Source organism: Rhinopithecus bieti, unplaced genomic scaffold, assembly GCF_001698545.2.
Source record: "Rhinopithecus bieti isolate Rb0 unplaced genomic scaffold, ASM169854v2 scaffold_65646, whole genome shotgun sequence".
Lineage (NCBI taxonomy): Eukaryota > Metazoa > Chordata > Mammalia > Primates > Cercopithecidae > Rhinopithecus > Rhinopithecus bieti.
Window position 1 is genome coordinate 231847 of NW_016825020.1, and position 22803 is coordinate 254649.

Here is a 22803-nt window from a genome sequence, read left to right on the forward strand (position 1 = left end):
AGTGGCCGGATCTCAGCTCACTGCAAGCTCTGCCTCCCGGGTTTACGCCATTCTCCTGCCTCAGCCTCCCGAGTAGCTGGGACTACAGGCGCCTGCCTCGTCGCCCAGCTAGTTTTTTGTATTTTTAAGTAGAGACAGGGTTTCACCATATTAGCCAGGATGGTCTCGATCTCCTGACCTCGTGATCCACCCGTCTCGGCCTCCCAAAGTGCTGGGATTACAGGCTTGAGCCACCGCGCCCGGCCTAAAGTTGTAACTTTTCTAAAAGGTCAAAACGCAAATAAATGTGACACTTAAGCAATTTGTAGCTAACAACACTTGTATCAGTTAAACAAATTAGGAATCATTCATGTCCAGTAACTACAAAGAGGCCACCAAACCACTGGGTAGTTCAGGGTCACTGAAGAATAAAATCATTACCTGTCCACAGCTACAACCACACTCTGTGAGCTGGTCTCACCAACCGATTCTTGGAAGCTGGCCATCTGTCTTTTATCCACTCCACCACTCACCAAATTACCTGAAACACAATGCACAACATCAGCAGTACTTCAAAAACAGTCAAGTATTTAGAACAAAGCATCCTGTTATGTCAACGTGCAGGGACACAGGACATAAATGGGAATGATTCTGCAAGTTCAAAAAACAAACAAAAACCCATTGATGATAAAAGTAAAGTTATGTTTTGGCATTTGGCATTTAAAACATATCCTTAGTATAAGCTTTCTTGTTTGTACTAGCCATCTATCTTTCTCTATAATCTTTTACCTTTTTGTAGTATTAAAGGCCTATAGTTAGGAAAACAAATTGGAATCAACTGATACTAATCCAGAGCTCCTAGAACATGTAATGGCTCACACCTGCTGAATGCTTGGTGTGCTTCACAGAATTTCATTCCACTTAGTCTCATGAGTACTCTAAGAAGTGCGTGCTATTACAATTCCCCATTTTCCAGTCCATACTTTTAACCATGACAGTGTACTATTCCATTCATTAAATGGGACCTAGAAGCCTACACTCTGTAGTTGGATGGCTTGGGGCTTGAATCCTACCTCTGCCACTTCTTTGCAGTATGATGTTGCTCATATTTTTTCACCCCATGCCTCAGTTTTCTCAATTACAAAATGGGGAAGGTAACAGTCCTTGTTCTCATTGGATTGTTACGAGCATGAAATGAGTCAAAATATAGAAACTGAGTGCTCAGAATATGACGTGGCACATTTGTTTGCCCTATTTACTATTATTACTATGTTACATCTATCAGAAGAGTCTCTCAATCCAATGTATAGCCAGAGAAATAATTCTACTTGCAAAAGAATACAAGCCCCCCCAATAAAGATGGAAGAAATGTTGAATCTACTCTTTAAAATCTAGAGACACAAATACACACCCCTCTAATGCCAGGCACTAGAGATTTGGTCATTTTAAAGCAAATAGTTTTTCTCCCCAATACAGGTATATAAAGAAAAGTAATGCACCCTACTGACTTTGGTAAAATAGACATTCTACTCAACAGTTTAATCACAATTAAGGGAGCTGAAGCAGCATGTCCACTTGCATTCATGAATACACTGTCAGATGGCACAAAAGGAAGAGATGGTTTACATGACAGTCCTGACAAGACAAGAAGGGTTTCATCCCCATTAGCTTGCAAATCCGTGACTGTCAGCTGGGGGGCCTGGTGTCTTACCGAGGCCAAGGCCCATGAACTCTTCTCCTGCCAATGTGTGGCCCTTCAGGCTCCCTTCTCTTTCACGCCCGGATCCAGACAGGTAGCGCGTCTTCACACCGGTTCCTATCAGCTGAGCGAGCTCCAGCTGGCTGATGCATTTCAAGATCTAAGAGAAAGAAGGCATGAAGAAATGAGTTCCTACCTTACAGCTAGAAAAAGGGCACTGTAATCTTAAGTTAGTCATTAAAAAAAAGTTGGTTCAATGGAGTTATGCCATATAGATGTTTATGCAAACTTAGCAACTCTCAATAAAGAGAGAAAAGCCTTTGACTGGGGCGGGGAATTCCTCCCACCATGCCACTTAAAGGCACATCATTTAGTCACCCCCACCTCCTTTTTCCACTCTCCTCATGAGACGACAAGACACCAGCCTCATTGGCCTCAGTGTTGCTCCTTTAACTTGTCATCTCTTGTCCTACCCCAGGGCTTTTGCACTCACTGCTCCTTATGCCTGGGATGTTGTCTCCGCACGGCTCACTCCTTCAATTCCCAGCTCAGACACGTGTGTCCCTCTCAGAGAGATCTTTCTTGGGAGATTGCACCTTCCCATTACCATGCACTGCTCATACTTCTTTTTTTCTTAGTATCACTTTTTGGCATTAGACCATGTATTTGTTTGTTTCCTGCCTTAGGTGCCAAGAGGACATTAACTCTGTCTTGTTCACTGCTGAACACTTAAGTCCCTGGCACTTAAAATCATTGGCAATCGTTAATTGGTTTAACTAAAGGAATGAGAATATGCTCCACAGCAGGCATGCAGTGGGAGATGACGCTGGATCTCCTGGTCCTGAGGGGCGCCTCTGGTGCTTGAGGACGCACATCTGCACACGGGCCCTCTCCCACCTGAAGCTCAGCCGTAGAAAGAGAAACTGGTCCCAACTTCTGTCAAAGGAAACACTGGCTACATGAAACTTACTGAGGAATGGCACGTAGACCTCCAGGGAAACCCTAAGGAATTTTCATGGGAACTTCTCACTGAACCTCAGTGTTGCTTTTTACGCTTACCTTACAATTCAGTCCCAGGGTCCAGGACTCCACTAGACTCCACTATACCACTGAGCAGTGTCGAGTATCTTTACTTATAAATTGCTTTCCTCTTGACTGAGAAATAGACTTAATTCCACCAAAGAGAATCATCCCCTGTTTTCTTCACACAGCACGATACTATTAAATTATTATTAGTAAGCTAGTAATGCCCTCCCTTTTGCAGAAGCTGGGGACAGCTGGCATCTCAAGTATGTCACCAATACTGAAAGGTCAAGGGCTTATTAGTTCCAAGCTGATTTCTCAGGGCTTCTGACAACCACAGAGGTAGCTAATTAGTTTTTAACATTTCTAGATTCTGCCATATACTTGGCAGGCAGCAGGAACCTCATATTGATAATATCTCCCAGGCTAAAAAAATGTTTTAGAAGAAAAAGCAACTATTCATTGATTCTCTAGGTATTATGGCTCCCTAGAAGGCAGGAAATGATTTTAAAAAGCACACAACTCAAAATATTTTTTTTTTCTTTTAGAGACAAGGTCTTGCTCTGTTGCCCAGGCTGGAGTGCAGTGGTGCAATCATGGCTCACTACAGCTTTGAACTCCTGGGCTCAAGCAATCCTGCTGCCTCAGCCTCCTGAGTAGCTGGGACTACAGGCATGCACCAGCATGCCTAGCTAATTAAAAAAAAAATTTTTTTTTAAGATATGGGGTCTTGCTATGTTGCCCAGGCTGGTCTGGAACTCCTGGCCTCAAGCAATCCTTCTGCCTCAACCTCCAAAAGTGCTGGGATTACAGGTGTGAGCCACTGTGCCCAGCTATAACTCAGTTATTTCTAACATGGACTACTCACAATTGTGACAGACAGGGGAAACGCTGGTGAAGAGGGGCAAAGCCATGTGCCACAGAGATGACAGCAGGTAACAACATTGAATTCTTACTACTTGCCAAATAGTCCCAAGCCCTGTTCATTCTCATAACCAACCTATGAAGATTGTAGAGATGAAGAAGTTGGGACTCGGTGACTAAGTAACCTGCCTACGCCATCCAGGCAGGAAGAGGTAGAGCCCCAAATCGGACCCCAGTTGAGGGGCTCTAGGGCCTTTACTCTGAGCCATGTGGTCCACATGGGGAAGAAGGATGACAGCAATTTTCTTTCTATGTCAAACTGTCCTTTACATTCTTCATAGCCTCTCTATTCTTTCACAGTTTTCTCTCTAAACAAAAAAGTAATACATGTAGATGGTAGAAAAAATTAGAAATTAAGGAAAAAAAAAAAGAATAAAAGTTTCCGTAATTCTCTCTCTCAGACAGAATGCTAACGCTTTGGTCTGTCCTTTCAAACTCCATTCTCTGTGTATTTTGCCATGAGAGACAATGCCTCACAATGTCTTATGACAACTTGTAATTTTACTGTGACCATTTTCCCACAATAGTCTTTAATACCATCTTTTATCTTCTTTTCTGAAATCTCTTTTAATTCCTAGGTAACCCTCCTCCCTTCCACTTATTTTTCTTGCAATCTATTTGCTGAAAAACCTTGTCATCTGCTCTGCAGGTCTGTCACACCTAGAATTTCCAAGCTGCACCCTCATATCTAACATGCTTCTCTGTCCACTATATTTCCTGTAAACTGGCAATATAGGCTTGAATCGATTTAGATTTGAGTTGGGGCTAGAACATTTCTTAGGTAGTATTGTGTACTTCCATCAGAGAGCACACACTATCTGCCTGTCTCTCTTTTCCACTACATTATTTTAGATGGCCACATAACATTCTAAAAAATGCTGTACCATACCTTTTTAAAGAAGTAGCAATGTCTTATATTGTTGGGACATCTAGCTCTTTTAGCCCTTTTCCCCAGAAAACTAAAACTGCAACAAATATCCTTTTAAATACATTGTTGTACGTATAAGTAACTATATCCTTGCGTGAGAATCTTAGAATACTGTTTTAAAAATAAGTGAACTCACTGGCACTCTCCCTAACAGCTCATTGTGACTGTCAACCATTTCTAATCAGGCTCCTAGCTTTGTTTTAAAATTACACATTGATGATAGGAGCTCCCAAGCTCCCAAGAGGTCCATAAGGACTAAAAAACAAAACAAAAAAAAAGTGGCGCTAATATGGAAAGAAAGTTGCAACAACAGAAGTACACTTCATAGGGTACACTGGCTGCTGGGTGCAAGGGTGCTCACTGTGAGCTGGTGCACCCGAACTCACCCCCACCTTTCACAGCCCCAGAGAGGGTGACTTTCAGATACATGAGGCACAGTGAGGCTTGACTTCAAGAAAAACAGAACTGACCAAATGAGATCAACAATGAATAAAAGAAGCCAGGAGTCATCCTAACTGAGAAAAGGCAATTCAAAGAGACACATACCTCATGCCAGGAATTCCCAAGGTAGTTGCCATCGGTGTGAGCCACTGTGATAAGTGTCTTAATGGTGTCGATGTTTTTCTGCTTCATTTCTGTGATGCTGGAGCTAGCTGTGAGCAGGGAGAAGCGAGCAAGAGCCTGAACATAGGCATCTCGTTCCAGCTGTAACAGAAGCCCAAGAGAGAACACTGTGACTCCAACCATAGTGTGGCCATTCTCACATCTGCAGGGCTGGCACACTGGGCTTCTCTGATACCTTTTGTATGCACATTGACTAGCTTTCTGCACATTAGCACAACAGTTATTCCATGCTAATGCCCTCTTGCTTTTGGAACATCTTGCAGAGGCTCTCTATGCGCTGCCACATGTTTGAGAAGCAGCTCTCTCCTTTCTAATTGACTTCAGTCAAACTTACCTGGTCCATGTTCCACGATGTCTGTTGAATGCTAAGACTGTCATATACATTGACATCTGCAACAATTCTGCCAGGCAGGTTTGTTTTCTCAAGTTTACAAATGAGGAAGTGAATTGGTGTCTTGGAGAGACATTAGCTGAGCCAATGTCACATGGTTGGAGAAGGGGCAGAACAGGGTTTTGAAAACTAGATGGTCTAACTTCAAAGCTTGTGGTCTTGGTATAAAAGAAAATGTCTAACTGCAAAATGAATGGGAACAGAAGATTGAGTTTTTAGGAATAAATGGGGTGCAACTTCTGACTTATGAAGTGATGCATGGGATTGCCAACCCCCTAATTTCACAACAGTTTCAGAATTACATTTATTTGCTTGAACTTTTCAAGTTTCAAAAGGTTTACAGACATATTCATATTCTTCAGGGAGGAGTTGGAAATATGGGAAATTATAATAAAAACTGATGTTAAAAAGAAAATACTATTGGCCGGGTACGGTGGCTCACGCCTATAATCCCAGCACTTTGGGAGGCCAAGGTGGGCGGATCACGAGGTCAGGAGATGGAGACCATCCTGGCTAACACGGTGAAACCCCATCTCTACTAAAAATACAAAAAATTAGCTGGGCATGGTGGCGGGTGCCTGTAGTCCCAGCTACTTGGGAGGCTGAGGCAGGAGAATGGCATGAACTCGGGAGGCAGAGCTTGCAGTGAGCCGAGATCTCACCACTGCACTCCAGCCTCGGCAACAGAGCGAGACTCCATCTCAAAAAAACAAAACAAAACAAAACAAAACAACAAGAAAATAGTATTTTTAAGCACCAAAGCAGGCAAGTTAGGCATATGAACAGGAAGTCTATTTTGTCAAATCCAGTCAAGTAGCTTGGACACTACCTATCCTTTTTTTTTTGGAGATGGAGTTTCATTCTTGTTGCCCAGGCTGGAGTACAATGGTGCAATCTCGGCTCACCGCAACCTCTACCTCCTGGGTTCAAGCCAGTCTCCTGCCTCAGCCTCCCAAGTAGCTGCGATTACAGGCATGTACCACCACGCCCGGCTAATTTTGTATTTTTAATAGAGATGGGGTTTCTCCATGTTGGTCAGGTTGGTCTCGAACTCCTGACCTGAGGTGATCTGCCTGCCTCGGTCTCCCAAAGTGCTGGGATTATAGGCGTGAGCCACCGTGCCCAGCCTACCCATTCTTAAAGACAGTTTTAATCCGTATCTCCATTTTTGCCCCTAACGAGCTGTCATCACAAAGCTATGGCATGAGTAAGTAGTTTGCTAAGACTCTTGATTAACTGAAAATTTCTGATCATTTCTAAGTTTTGCCAAATCTAAAAGAACACAACCCACCAGTATCTCTGGAGCGTTGCTGACTGAACACCCACCTGCATTCCAAAGATGCAGGCAATTCGGATTGCACATCGGATACCTTCCAAACACAAGGAGGCCACTTCAGTGTCATCACAGTTCTGGAGTCCGATGCTGTAGGCTGCCAATAGTGGCGTCCACACCAGCTATCAAGGAAGGAAGGTTTCAGTAACATCCAGAGTTTCAGCGTGGAAAGAGTACTTCTAGCTGGCCAGCTTCAGAATCAGGCTTAGCCACATGCTTGCTAAGTTCTCAGGATACTCACTTTGAACATTGGGCGGACGTGGTCCAGGTGAGTGGCACTCGTAAACGGGGCTTTCGCATGGCTCACAGCCTCCATCAGAGCTTTGGCTGTTTTAGCCATTTGCTCCATCTCTAAGTTGTACAGGAGCCGCCGCTGCTTTTCACTAGCTACATCTATAAAGTAAGAGAACGATAGGTGTGGCCAGCTATCACTGAGGGCTGGCTACATGCCATGCACTGTTTCAAAAGATACACAATGATTAACTCCTAAATCCTCCCAACCATCTCGTGAGTCCGTTACAAATATTATTACCATTTAACAGATGGGAAAAATGAGCAGGTAAGTCACTTGCCCAGGGTCATACAATTACTAAGTAGAGGAGCTGGGACTTGATCTAAGGCAGTGTGGTTCTAGAGCCTGTACTCTAAACCACTACCCTTTGCTGCTTCTCAAACGGTGAAACTGACAGCTCCCCAGAGGCCATAACTAATAGAATTCTAATCAAGGTGGGCACAATCACCACTGAATTAAAGCAAAGTTTTAAGGAACACTTTTTGGGAGTAATTTAGTTCTCAGATTACTAATTTTAAATTCCTTCTTGCTCCTCATCAGAAATCTAGCAAGACAGTGACATTATAAAAGACCCAACATAATCACAGTAATTAGTTCAATCACATTTCCTATTCAGATATCTAGATATGGACATTAAATTTATCACCAGAGTATCTAATCATGCATTCTGATACACTAACAAATTAGAACTAGGAGAAATAATTTGCCATTAGACCTTACTCTGCTTAGTAGATTTGGTTGCAATCGTGAGCTCTTTTGTTTCTTTCATTGCAATTTTCTTGCCTTCTATCTCTTCATAGATGCTTGAGAGATACTCTTCTGGCAGATCTTTACTATCATTGATACCCCGATTCATTTTAATATACTGCTCTTTTGTCATTTTATTTTTTACCTGTAATTAAAAAAAAATTAAAAACCATTTCAAAAAATTCAATTGCCCAAGTAAAGCCACTTATTTAGCTACTACAACATATATATCATTGAACTACTTTACCTGAGGACTGTGCAAGTCTGTAGTTAGCATGATAATTGAATATGCTAGGACATAAGCAGTGTCAGCACTAGCAAACAGAGTTTGCCTGGAGAAAAAAATTCGAGATATCAATATTCATGGTGATGAGGTTTAGAAGGTACAATGCTAACAGAGACACACTTCATGAGAAAAGCAGCCGATTACTCCCCTTGATTCCAAATGAGGCAAGAGTTTTCACGCTTTCATCATCACTGAACAAGACTTAGCAACCCAGAGTGTAGAAAAAGCTCATCAACAATCTGTATCAAATTTTCGGCTTCTTTGGCAGGGCATGGTGGCTCAGGCCTGTCATCCCAGCACTTTGGGAGGCAGAGGTGGGTGGATCACCTGAGGTCAGGAGTTCGAGCCCAGCCTGGCCAACATGGTGAAACCCTGCCTCTACTAAAAATACAAAAATTAGCTGGGCGTGGTGGCAGCTGCCCATAAACCCAGCTATTCAGGAGGCTGAGGCAGGAGAATCGTCTGAACCTGGGAGGTGAAGGTTGCAGTGAGCCGAGACTATGCTACTGCACTCCAACCTGGGTGACAGAGTGAGACGGTCTCAAAATAAATAAATAAATAAACAAATAATTAATTAAAATTTAGCCTTCTTTGAATAAAGCAATTTCAAATAATTTTTTAAAAAAGACTCTAAGAAGCATCTGGGGCCAGGACTAGGGCGAGGCAAGTGAGCAGGTCAGGAGACCTTACACTTGGTGCCGACCCTGAGAGGGCAGCTCACCACATTTCATGCACTAAGTGCCTTGAGTGCCTCCCTGCATCCAGTCCTGTTCCTGAGAACATCTATTTTGTGCCATGCACTGTGCTAGACATGAGATATAAAGATGACTAAAACTGCTGTTTAGCTGTTAGTTATAGTCTATATTATCCATTATAACATTGAACAGTACAAATACCATGGAAAATATTTATATTGTTCTAAAACATATGCTGGTGAAGTCTGACTTTTTTGCCTTAGTCAAGAAGAGAAGGACAGCAATATGTGGATGCATATGAGGCTGAAGCTAGAAACTGTTCTGTCCAAACTGTCCATAACAGAAACAGTAGAAATTTTGAAGAACACAACAAAGGTATTTTAACATGAGATGAAACTGGGTCACATATTGACTGACTAAGCAAAACAGACCAAGGCTTCCAGGTCCACGTAAGAGATACATTTAAAGTAAACAGCATCTAATTATGCCTTCACAGTTCTAATGTCCATTTGGTTAAAATGATCATATGCTGCCTTTGCCAATCCTGCCACCTCCTGGGGACAGCCTGCCATATACTTGGAAGACTGGGAGCAATTAATATGAAAACAAAGTTGACTGGAGAGGCAAAACTGTTATTAAAATGTTTCAACCAGGTGTGGTAGCTCACATTTGTAAATCCCCCACTTTGGGAGTTCGAGGCAGGGGGATCCCTTGAGGCTAGGAGTTCAGGACCAGACTGGGCAACACAGTGAAACTCTCTCTCTGCAGAAATATGATACAAAAAATTAGCCAGGCACAGTGGCATGCACCTGTAGTCCCAGCAGTTCAGGAGGCTGAGGTGGGAGGACTGATCGAGCCCAGGAGATCCAGGCTGCAGTGATCTGTGATCACACCACTGTACTCCAACCAGGGCAAGAGAGCAAGACCCTCTGTCTCAAAAAAAATAGTTTCTACTGAACAATTTCCACATCATGGTCACAGTACATTCAGACATATTTCTTTCTTTCTTTCTTTGGTTTTTTTTTTTTTTTTTTTTTTTTGAGACAGAGTCTCGCTTTGTTGCCCAGGCTGGAGTGCAGTGGCATGATCTCAGCTCACTGCAAGCTCCGCCTCCCAGGTTCACGCCATTCTCCTGCCTCAGCCTCCCGAGTAGCTGGGACTACAGGCACCCACTACCACGCCCAGCTAATTTTTTTGTATTTTTAGTAGAGACGGGGTTTCATTGTGTTAGCCAAGATGGTCTCGATCTCCTGATCTTGTGATCCACCCACCTCGGCCTCCCAAAGTGCTGGGATTACATGTGTAAGCCACCGCGCCCGGCCGACATATTTCTAATTTAATGTTCAACGGAGAGAACATGAGTTTATTTCTTTGAGACAGAATCTACCCCTGTCATCCAGGCTGGTGTACAGTGGTGCAATCTTGGCTCACAGGTTCAAGCAATTCTCCTGCCTCAGCCTCCGAGTAGCTGGGATTACCCAGCTAATTTTTTTTTTTTTTTGTATTTTTGGAAGAGATGGGGTTTCACCATATTGGCCAGGCTGGTCTCAAACTTCCGACTTCAAGTGATCTGCCCGTTCTAGCCTCCCAAAGTGCTGGGATTGTAGGGGAGAGCCACTGTGTCTGGCCCAAACATGAGCTTCTGAGTTAAAGAAATTCATATTCAATCCTGGCTCTGCTCCTTACTAGCTGATTAATTTTGGACAGGTTGCTTCATCTCTCAGATTCTCAATTTCCTCATCTGTAAAACAGGGATACTATTCCTGGGCTTGCCATTCATTAAATGCATGTAAAACCCATGGCATGGCCCATACACAGGGGGTATTTAATAATGGTTTGTTCCTCTTCCTATTTCCACTTCTTACAAAATCACAAACTGCCCATCAGAAAAGGTCCCCAAATAAAATCATGCACTTTGATGGTTTTTATTAGTTATGTAGCTATTTCTGTAACCTTGTCATCAGTATGTAATTAAAGAAAAACCAAAATCCTTGAGATCTACCCCATATATTAAATCAGGGGAACTGTTTCTGATTAGGGAAGAGGTGCCCAATTGTCTCCTCTCAATGAAACTACTCTTATGAAACTACTCCTCTTATGAAACTACTCTTTTACAGTTGCTAACAGCATGGGCTTTAACTGCGTGATCTTGGGCAAGTTAACCTCTCTGGTCCTCAATCTCTCTGTCTGTAGAATAGGGACATAAACAGATTACTGTGAGGTCTTACATGAAATAATCCCTTAGCACAGTGCCTGGCCCACAGTAAACAAAAGCTTCAGTTGCTTGGCACAGATATACAAAGATTAAACCCCAACCAAATTAAAATTAGTGTTGTGAGGCAGGCAAACAGATGATCTGGGAGGGACTCAAAATCAGTGCTTACCCTTGGTTGCATTCTATGTATCTTGCAGCAAACTTCTCCATTAATCGGTCAATCTTTTGGGCTTCCCCAGGTAGGCGGAAACCTTCTAGGAATGTCCGCAGGGCTGAGACAAATTCTTTTTCACAGAAGTCAAGTTGGTCCACGTAGGCATACATCACCTCCTTGTTGAACCTTGTGCTATCTCCCAGAAAATCGCCTACTTGGGTCTAAAACATACACACTCACTTATATCTAGAAATTGTCAAATACAAACCCACAGCAAAACCCAGCAGCCAAAGGGTGGAGTCAGAATAGCCTGGCCCTAACTGCCCAGAATAGGCTGGACTGCTAAAAAAAATAGGGAACTCCCTGTCCTGCATGGATGAAGGAAAAGGAGGAGGCACAACAGACTTAAAATGGAGAGAATGATGGGGCACACTCAGGAGGTTAGTTGCAGACAGGCAGCCAGAAGAACTGTTTCTGGCAGTCAAGGAACACTTCCAGCTCTGATACTTTTCCAGCAAATATGCAGCCACCTGCTGGGAGGCTAGTTTATTCCCATCAAAGAGCTTTCTGCAACACTAGCCAAAGGGATACGCAGGACTGCTGTAACCAAGGGGTGGACAATAGACAATGTACTCAGGGCCAGCCAATCTTGAGGTTAAAACTGGTGAGGGCTCACAATCACCTGACAGAACTCACATGCAAGTGCTACACCCCCAGCCTTACGGAATCCAGGCGCTCCTCCTGGTGCAGGAATTGGGCTATATCTTCAACTGACGTTCCCAGCATGCCCTGCTCCTGTAGAAACTGGATCCCCCTCTTGGGTTTCTTGTTGAACCTGTTTCAAGCAGAGATGGGACACAAGTTGCTTATTTCAAAATCTGGAGGACAGCAAAAGCTGGTATTTGAGATAAATTATAATAGAATACTGTGAACATGCCATCACATATAAGCTAGCAAGGTCATGTCTGTACTGGCAGCTTTTCCAAATTCCATCTTCAATATCTGACCCAGCTACACCTGGTCAGAGTCTGCTGGTTGTCACCTCATATCCACTATCTCCTTCTCAACACTAACAGAACCCTACATGTTTAGTTGCGCACACCGCCATGTAGAATAAAAACAACATTTCCCTGCCTCCCTTAAATAAAGGATGGCCATGTAATAAACTTTCAGCCAGCGAGATAGGAGCAGAAGTGGTGTGGGTACTTCTAGGAAGGACCCTTAAACAAAGCCAACTCTCCTCTTTTTGTTCTTTCCCTCCTCTTCTCCAGAATGTTTGTGGGATGGCTGGTACTCCAGCAGTCATCTTATACCATGAGACCACCCTCTCTGGCTAAGTATGGTGAAGCAGACAGATAAAAGGAGCCTGGATCTATGATGTCCTTAAGAGCCACTGTAGCAGCCTTAGACTGTCTGCTTTTGGATTTCCTTGAGGGAGAAATACAAAGTTAAGCATGTTATTTTGTATTTATTTTTTTCTTTCTCTACTTTTTTTGCTTTTGTTTTTGTTTTTTTAATTTAAGAGACAGGGTCTCACTGTGTTGACCAGGCTGGTCTGGAACTCCAAGTGATCCTCCCACCTAGGCCTCCCAAAGTGCTGGGATAACGGGTGTGAGCCACCATGCCCATTCCATTTTTTATTTCCTGTTAAAGGAAGGCAAAGCTAACCAATGTATAGACTCAACTTATTATTTACCAGGCCTGAGCTGCAGGGTGATATTCATGGGTAAGCACAAACTGGCAAGCGTCATGAAAGACACAAATGGGGCGAGGAAGGAAATTAACTTGGGGCCTGTTTAGATAGTGCAGTTGCTACAGGCCTCTGAGGAAGAGATGTTTTACCAAGTCTGAGGGATGAAAAAGAGCCAAGAGAATTTTAAGCAGAAGGCACCATGGTGAAAAGAGCTGGAGGTGTTCAAGGGACTGAAAATACATTGTGTGACTCAAGGGAATTGGCAGATGAGATCAGCAAGGCAGGCCAGAGGCTGGGTCAGGCCACGATATGGAACAGGAAACCTAGAATGACTTAGGCAGGAGAGTGACAAGACTTGATTTATGTTTTAAAAAGATTAGCTGCTGTGGGCAGAACACACTGGAGGGAGGTGGGGTGGTGACAGCAGAAATGAGAAGATGAAACATGTCAGTTAATAAGTGAGTACTGTAACTTCAACTCTTAAATTGAATTTACTAAGTTAACTAATCATTCACAAGTTGGAATATATGATCGTGTATATGTTGATGTGTGTAAAAGACTGGAAAGAAACACATGAAGATTTACCAATGATTGTGATGATGATGCTGTGGTTATACGGGAGAATGTCCTTTATTTTTCAAAGAAATTTGGTTAAGGTCTCATGATGGCTACCAATTACTTTGAAATGGTTCAGAAAAATATACACATAAATAAAACAAGATTCCGTTCCAAGATGGCCGAATAGGAACAGCTCCGGTCTGCAGCTCCCAGCATGATCAATGAAGAAGACAGTGATTTCTGCATTTCCAACTCGGGTACCTGGTTCATCTCACTGGGACTGGTTGGACAGTGGGCGCAGCCCACAGAGGGCGAGCTGAAGCAGGGTGGGGCATCGCCTCACTCAGCAAGCGCCAGGGGTTGGGGATTTGCCGTTCCTAGCCAAAGGAAGCTGTGACAGATCATACCTGGAAAATCGGGACATTCCCGCCCAAATACTGCGCTTTTCCAATGGTCTTAGCAAACGGCACACCAGGAGATTATATCCCCTGCCTGGCTCGGCAGGTCCCACGCCCACGGAGCCTTGCTCACTGCTAGCTCAGCAGTCTGAGATCAACCTGTGAGGCAGCAGCCTGGCAGGGTGATGGTCGTCCATCATTGCTGAGGCCTGAGTACGTAAACAAAGCAGCCAGCGAAGCTCGAACTGGGCGGAGCCCACCACAGCTCTGCAGGGCTGCTGCCTCTGTAGACTCTACCTCTGTGGGCAGGACATAGCTGAACAAAAGGCAGCAGAAACTTCTACAGACTTAAACGTCCCTGTCTGACAGCTCTGAGGAGAGCAGTGGTTCTCCAAGTATGGTGTTTGAGCTCTGAGAACAGACAGACTGCCTCCTCAAGTGTGTCCCTGACCCCCGTGTAGCCTAACTGGGAGACACCTCCCAGTAGGGGCTGACTGACACCTCATACAGGTGGGTGCCCCTCTGGGACGCAGCTTCCAGAGGAAGGATCAGGCAGCAATATTTGCTGTTCTGCAGCCTCTGCTGGTGATATCCAGGCAAACAGGGTCTGGAGTGGACCTCCAGCAAACTCCAACAGACCTGCAGCTAAGGGACCTGACTGTTAGAAGGAAAACTAACAAACAGAAAGGAATAGCATCAACATCAACAAAAAGGACATTCACACCAAAACCCCATCTGTAGGTCACCAGTATCAAAGACCAAAGGTAGATAAAATCACAAAGATGGGGAGAAACCAGAGCAGAAAAGCTGAAAATTCTAAAAACCAGAACACCTCTTTTCTTCCAAAGGATTGCAATTGTTCCCCAGCAATGTTCCGGAACAAAGCTGGGTGGAAAATGACTTTGACGAGCTGACAGAAGTAGGCTTCAGAAAGTCGGTAATAACAAACTTCTCCGAGCTAAAGGAGGATGTTCAAACCCATTGCAAGGAAGCTAAGAACTTTGAAAAAAGATTAGACAAATGGCTAACTAGAATAAGCAGTATAGAGAAGACCTTAAATGACTTGATGGAGCTGAAAAGCATGGCATGAGAACTATGTGATGCATGTACAAGCTTCAATAGCTGATTTGATCAAGTAGAAGAAAGAGTATCAGTGACTGAAGATCAAATTAATGAAATAAGGAGAGAAGAGAAGTTTAGAGAAAAAAGAGTAAAAAGAAACAAACAAAGCCTCCAAGAAGTATGGGACAATGTGAAAAGACCAAATCCACATCTGATGGGTGTACCTGAAAGTGACGGGGAGAATGGAATCAAGTTGGAAAACACTCTTCAGGATATTATCCAGGAGAACTTCCCCAACCTAGCAAGGCAGGTCAACTTTCAAATTCAGGAAATACAGAGAGCACCACAAAGATACTCCCAGAGAAGAGCCACTCCAAGACACACAATTGTCAGATTCTCCAAGGTTGAAATGAAGGAAAAAATGTTAAGGGCAGCCAGAGAGAAAGCTCAGGTTACCCACAAAGAGGACCCCATCAGACTAATAGCGGATCTCTTGGCAGAAACTCTACAAGCCAGAAGAGAGTGGGGGCCAATATTCAACATTCTTAAAGAAAGGAACTTTCAACCCAGAATTTCATATCCAGCCAAACTAAGCTTCATAAGTGAAGGAGAAATAAAATCCTTTGGACAAGTAAACACTGAAAGATTTTGTCATTACCAGGCCTGCCTTACAAGAGCTTCTGAAGGAAGCACTAAACATGGAAAGGAACAACTGGTACCAGTCACTGCAAAAACATGCCAAAGTGTAAAGACCATAGATACTAGGAAGAAACTGCATCAACTAACAGGCAAAATAACCAGCTAACATCATAACGACAGGATCAAATTCACACACAACAATATTAACCTTAAATGTAAGTGGGCTAAATGCACAGACTGGCAAATTGGATAGAGTCAAGACCCATCAGTGTACTATCTTCAGGAGACCCATCTCACGTGAAGAGACACACACAGGCTCAAAATATAGGGATGGAGGAAGATCTATCAAGCAAATGGAAGGCAAAAAAAAGCAGGGGTTGCAATCCTAGTCTCTGATAAAACAGACCTTAAACCAACAAAGATCAAAAGAGACAAAGAAGGCCATTACATAATGGTAAAGGGATCAATTTAACAAGAAGAGCTAACTATCCTAAATATATATGCACCCAATACAGGAGTACCTAGATTCATAAAGCAAGTCCTTAGAGACTACAAAGAGACTTAGACTCCCATACAATCATAATGAGAGACTTTAACACCCCTCTGTCAATATTAGACAGACCAACAAGACAGAAAATTAACAAGGATATCCAGGAATTGAACTCAGCTCTGCACCAAGCGGACCTAACAGACACCTACAGAACTCTCCACCCCAAATCAACAGAATATACCTTTTTCTCAGCACCACATCGCACTTATTCCAAAACTGACCACATAGTTGTAAGTAAAGCACTCCTTGGCAAATGCAAAATAACAGAAATCACAACAAACTGTCTCTCAGACCACAGTGCAATCAAATTAGAACTCAGGAGTAAGAAACTCACTCAAAAACCACACAACTACATGGCAACTGGATAACCTGCTCCTGAATGACTACTGGGTAAATAACGAAATGAAGGCAGAAATAAAGATGTTACTTGAAACCAATGACAACAAAGACACAACGTACCAGAGTCTCTGGACACATTTAAAGCAGTGTGTAGAGGGAAATTTATAGCACTAAATGCCCACAAGAGAAAGTAGAAACGATCTAAAATTGACACCCTAACATCACAGTTAAAAGAACTAGAGAAGCAAAAGCAAACAAATTCAAAAGCTAGCAGAAGGCAAGAAATAACTAAGATCAGAGCAGAACTAAAAGAGATAGAGACACAAAGACCCTTCAAAAAAATCAGTGAATCCAGGAGCTGTTTTTTTAAAAAAGATCAACAAAATTGATAGACTGCTAGCAAGACTAATAAAGAAGAGAGAAGAATCAAATAGATGCAATAAAAAATGATAAAGGGGATATCACCACTGATCCCACAGAAATACAAACTACCATGACAGAATACTATAAACAACTCTATGCAAATAAACTAGAAAATCTAGAAGAAATGGATAAATTCCTGGACACATACACCATTTCAAGACTAAACCAGGAAGAAGCTGAATCTCTGAATAGACCAATAACAGGCTCTGAAATTGAGGCAATAATTAATAGCCTACCAACCAAAAAAAGTGCAAGACCAGATGGATTCACAGCAAAATTCTACCAGAGTTACAAAGAGAAGCTGGTACCATTCCTTCTGAAACTATTCCAATCAACAGAAAAAGATGGAATCCTCCCTAACTCATTTTATGAGGCCAGCATCATCCTGATACCACAGCCTGGCAGACAAAACAAAAAAAGAGAATTTTAGACGAATATCCCTGATGAACATCAATGCGAAAATCCTCAATAAAATACTGGCAAATTGAATCCAGCAGCACATCAAAAAGCTTATCCACCATGATCAAGTCGGCTTCATCCCTGGGATGCAAGGCTAGTTCAACATATGCAAATCAATAAAAGTAATCCATCACATAAACAGAACCAACGACAAAAACCACGATCATCTTGATAGATGCAGAAAATTTTGCCTTCGACAAAATTCAACAGCCCTTCGTGCTAAAAACTATCAATAAACTAGGTACCGATGGGACGTATCTCAAAATAGTAAGAGCTATTTATGACAAACCCACAGCCAATTATCATATTGAATGGGCAAAAACTGGAAAAATTCCCTTTGAAAACTGGCACGAGACAGGGATGCCCTCTCTCACCACTCCTATTCAACATAGTATTGGAAGTTCTGGAAAGGGCAATCAGGTAAGAGAAAAAAATAAAAGGTATTCAAGTAAGAAGAGAGGAATTCAAAACTGTCTCTGTTTGCAGATGACATGATCCTCTATCTAGAAAACCCCAAGGTCTCAGTCCAAAAGCTCCTTAAGCTGATAAGCAACAGCAGCAAAGTCTCAGGATACCAAATCAATATGCAAAAATCACAAGCATTCCCATACACCAAAAATAGACAAGCAAAGAGCCAAACATGAATGAACTCCCATTCACAATTGCTACAAAGAGAATAAAATACTTAGGAATACAGCTAACAAGGGATGCGAAGGACCTCTTTAAGGAGAACTACAAACCATTGCTCAAGGAAATAAGATAGGACACAAACAAATGGATAAACATTCCATTCTCATGGATAGGAAGAATCAATATTATGAAAATGGCCACACTGCCCGAAGTAATTTATAGAGTCAGTGCTATTCCCATCAAACTACCATTGACCTCCTTCACAGAATTAGAAAAAGCTACTTTAAATTTCATATGGAATCAAAGAAGACCCCATATAGCCAAGACAATCCTAAGCAGAAAGAATGAACCTGGAAGCATCATGCTACCTGACTTCAAACTATACTACAAGGCTATGGTAACAAAAACAGCATGGTACTTGTACCAAAACAGACACGTAGACCAATGGAACAGAATAGAGACTTCAGAAATAAGGCTACACATCTCTAACTATCTTTGACAAACCTGACAAAAACAAGCAATGGGGAAAGGAATTCCTATTTAATAAATGGTGTTGGGAAAACTGGGTACCCATATGCAGAAGACTGAAACTGGACCCCTTCTCTACACCTTACACAAAAATTATCTCAAGATGGCTGAAATACTTAAATGTAAAACCCAGAACCATAAAAACTCTAGAAGAAAATCTAGGTAATACCATTCAGGACATAGGCATGTGCAAAGATTTTATGATGAAATTGCCAAAAGCAATTGCAACATTGCTAAAATTGACAAATGGGATCTGCTTAAACTAAAGAGCTTCTACACAGCAAAAGAAACTGTCATCAGAACGAACAGGCAACCTCCAGAATGGAAGAAAATTTTTGCAACCTACCCATCTGACAAAGGTCTAATATCCAGAGTTTACAAGAAACATAAATTTACAAGAAAAAAACAAGCAATCCCATCAAAAACCGGGCAAAGGACGTGAACAGACACTTCTCAAAGGAAGACATTTATGTGGCCAACAAACATATGAAAAAGCTCAGCATCACTGATTGGTAGAGAAATGCAAATCAAAACCACAATGAGAAACCATCTCACACCTGTCAGAATGGTGATTATTAAAAAGTCAAGAAACAAGAGATGCTGGTGAGGCTGTAGAGAAATAGGAATGCTTTTACATTGTTGGTGGGAATGTAAATTAGTTCAACCATTATGGAAGACAGTGTGGCGATTCCTCCAAGACCTAGAACCAGAAGTATCATTTGACCCAGCAATCCCTTTACTGGGTATATACCTAAAGGAATATAAATCATTCTGTTATAAAGATACATGCACACATATGTTTATTGCAGCTCTGNATATACCCAAAGGATTATAAATCATGCTACTATAAAGACACACACACACATATGTTTATTGCGGCACTATTCACAGTAGCAAAAACTTGGAACCAACCCAAATGTCTATCAATGATAGACTGGATTAAGAAAATGTGGCACATATACACCATGGAATACTATGCATCTATAAGCAAGGATGAGTTCATGTCTTTTGCAGGGACATGGATGAAGCTGGAAACCATCATTCTGAGCAAACTAGCACAAGGACAGAAAACCAAACACTGCATGTTTTCACTGATAGGTGGGTACTGAACAACGAGAACACTTGGACATAGGGTGGGGAATATCACACGTGGGGGGCCTGTCATTGGGTGGGGCGCAGGGGGAGGGACAGCATTTGAAATACCTAATGTAAATGATGAGTTAATGGGTGCAGCAAACCAACATGGCATATGTATACCTACGTAACAAACCTGCAAGTTGTGCGTATATACCCTAGAACTTAAAATATAAGAAAATAAAAATAACACCTAAAAAAAAAATAAAACAAATAAGACAAACAGTAATTTTTTGCTAAGTTGAAATTTTTCATAATATATAGTTGGAAAAAAATGCACCAATGGTGATTTCCTCAGGCAGTAATTTTTTTGACACAGAGTCTCACTCTGTTGCCCAGGCTGGAGTGCAGTGGCGCGATCTCAGCTCACTGCAAGCTTCACCTCCTGGGTTCATGCCATTCTCCTGCCTCAGCCTCCTGAGTAGCTGGGACTATAGGCACCCACCACCACGCCCAGCTAATTTTTTGTATTTTTAGTAGAGACAGGGTTTCACCGTGTTAGCCAGGATGGTCTCGATCTTCTGATCCTGTGATCCGCCCACCTTGGCCTCCCAAAGTGCTGGGATTACAGGCATGAGCCACTGCACCAGGCCATCTCAGGCAGTAATTTTATGAGTGATTTTTACATTATTACTTTATACTTTTCTGTATTTTCTAAATTGGTTTTATTATTTTCATTAGAAAGGGGGGGAAAAAAGGCTGCATCAACCACACAAAGGTATTAAAATTTTCTCTGTCTCTGTGCACAAACACACACACATACGCTCATTCACTGATTGCCTGGCTCAATCAGGCTCAGCTACAAGTGCCAGCATCAGCGTTTTTGTAAACAGGCATTTCCTTTTTAGGAATCAGTCCCAGGTTCCCAGAGAAAATATGGCTTTGCTAGAATCCCTGCTAGTTAACAGTAGCCACACTCACAGCTCGATGCCGTGTTCGATGATTTCTTTTTGTTGTTTGATGACCTCAAATTGCTCGGGGTCATCCTGAACAGTTGTCTGGGTCCCTGAGGACACTGTGGACTCCATGGATGTCACACTACACCGTCTCGCCATGTCAAGGCCTTTCCCATCCCCCATTTCCTGATCCGTGAGCCTCTCCTGACCTACAGAGAAGTAAAAGTAAAGGAAGCCAAATAAGCAGGTGGGGGACAGACATAGCCGAGCTAGGTCTGGCTGCATGGCTCCCTTTCCCAGACCTGTAATAGCAACAAGTCTATACCATAAAGATTATAAGCATGAAACCTTAATATCAGATACTTTACTTAAAAACTTGTTTCCTCATGGAACTTGATGAGCTAATTCTTTTTTTTTTTTGAGACGGAGTCTCGCACTGTCGCCCTGGCTGGAGTGCAGTGGCACAATCTCGGCTCGCTGCAACCTCCGCCTCGCAGGTTCAAGTGATTCTCCTGCCTCAGCCTCCAGAGTAGCTGGGATTACAGGCGCCCACCACCATACCCGGCTAATTTTTTGTATTTTTAGTAGAGACAGGGTTTCACTATGTTGGTCAGGCTGGTCTTCAATGCCTGATCTCGTGATCCACCACCCTCGGCCTCCCAAAGTGCTGGGGTTACAGACATGAGCCACCACGCCAGGCCTTGATGAGCTAATTCTAAAATTCATATGAAAGCGTAAAAAAGGCAAAATAACGAGCAAGACAACTTAAAGAACAATGAATAGGAGGACTTGCCCTACAAGATAACAAAAACAAGTGCGGTGTTGGTGTTAAAACAGACAAACAGAACAGAATAGAAAATCTAGAAAGAAGGCCAGGCACAATGGCTCACATCTGTAATCCCAGTGCTTTGGGAGGCTGAGGTGGGAGGATCACTTGAGCCCAGGAGTTTAAGGCTGCAGTGAGCTACAACTGTACCACTGTACTCCAGCCTGGGTAATGGAAAGAGACCCTGTCTCTTTAAAAAAATTAAAATTCCAGAAACAGACTTACATACATAGGAACATTTGGTATATCATAAAGGTGATGCTTTGAATCAGTGAGGGAATGAGCAACTATTAAAAAGGCACTGGAGCAACTGGTTCTGCATTTGAAACAATGAAGTTACAGCATAACTTCACACAACTCCAGAGGCATTAAAAAGCAGAACTTTCAAAATAATATAGGTATTTGGCAAACTAAAAAGGCTTTCTCAATTCTAAAACAACTATACTAAGACAACTGTTCCCAGCAGTCACAGGAGCCTATTATGAATGGAGGTGGGTATGGCAGCAATGCTGTCTCACCGAGGCTGGTCTGGTGATTGGGATTCACATACAGGTCTTTGCTCCACTCCACCATGCACTTGAGAATGGACACGAGACACTCCAGGCCTTTCTTCCTCAGGCTGAGCTCCTAAGGGACGAAGTGACACAGGAAAGAGACTTAAGAGAAAAACGAAGAGAACAGACATCTACTAGGCTTTCTCGGACCCCAGTGAGGCTATGAGATAAATCACTGACAGTCAGTGTTATTAAGGATGAAACAAACCCAGAGCTAAGAAGTGACAAGTATCAAGGATACACTGCAAAAACCCTGGACATCTCTAAAGATGCTCATTATAAACACCCCAGCAGCAAAAATATGGGACATGTGTTTTCCTAAAATGAACAATGTTATTTGGATTTTCTTTTTTTTTCTTTTTTGAGGCGGAGTCTCGCTCTGTCGCCCGGACTGGAGTGCAGTGGCCAGATCTCAGCTCACTGCAAGCTCCGCCTCCTGGGTTTACGCCATTCTCCTGCGTCAGCCTCCTGAGTAGCTGGGACTACAGGCGCCCGCCACCTCGCCCAGCTAGTTTTGTATTTTGGTAGAGATGGGGTTTCACCGTGTTAGCCAGGATGGTCTCGATCTCCTGACCTCGTGATCCGCCCGTCTCGGCCTCCCAAAGTGCTGGGATTACAGGCTTGAGCCACCGCGCCCGGCCTGGATTTTCAAAAGAAGTTTTCATTCACTGCTTGTGCAATTAAAAAAAATTTTTTTAAATTTTATTATTATTTTTTAATAACAAGGTCTTGGGCAGGCGCTGTGGTTCACGCCTGTAATCCTAGCACTTCGGGAGGCTGAGGCAGGGGGATCACCTGAGGTAAGGAGTTCAAGACCAGCCTGG

General features: G+C 42.8%; 1 protein-coding gene across 5 annotated transcripts in view; it reads right to left on the minus strand.

Moving 5' to 3' along the window:
- Positions 1-22803, minus strand: part of ARFGEF2 (ARF guanine nucleotide exchange factor 2) — a 114179-nt gene that overhangs the window by 41326 nt on the left and 50050 nt on the right. For all 5 annotated transcript variants that reach the window (XM_017862771.1, XM_017862770.1, XM_017862772.1 and 2 more), the window contains exons 13-23: positions 21944-22052; positions 20625-20808; positions 12014-12125; positions 11306-11511; positions 8188-8272; positions 7914-8085; positions 7143-7294; positions 6895-7023; positions 5100-5258; positions 1691-1838; positions 421-520 (exon numbers count right to left, since the gene is read on the minus strand). In XM_017862771.1, the coding sequence (XP_017718260.1) occupies positions 421-520; positions 1691-1838; positions 5100-5258; positions 6895-7023; positions 7143-7294; positions 7914-8085; positions 8188-8272; positions 11306-11511; positions 12014-12125; positions 20625-20808; positions 21944-22052 (1556 nt within the window). The remainder of the gene's footprint in view (positions 1-420; positions 521-1690; positions 1839-5099; positions 5259-6894; positions 7024-7142; positions 7295-7913; positions 8086-8187; positions 8273-11305; positions 11512-12013; positions 12126-20624; positions 20809-21943; positions 22053-22803) is intronic.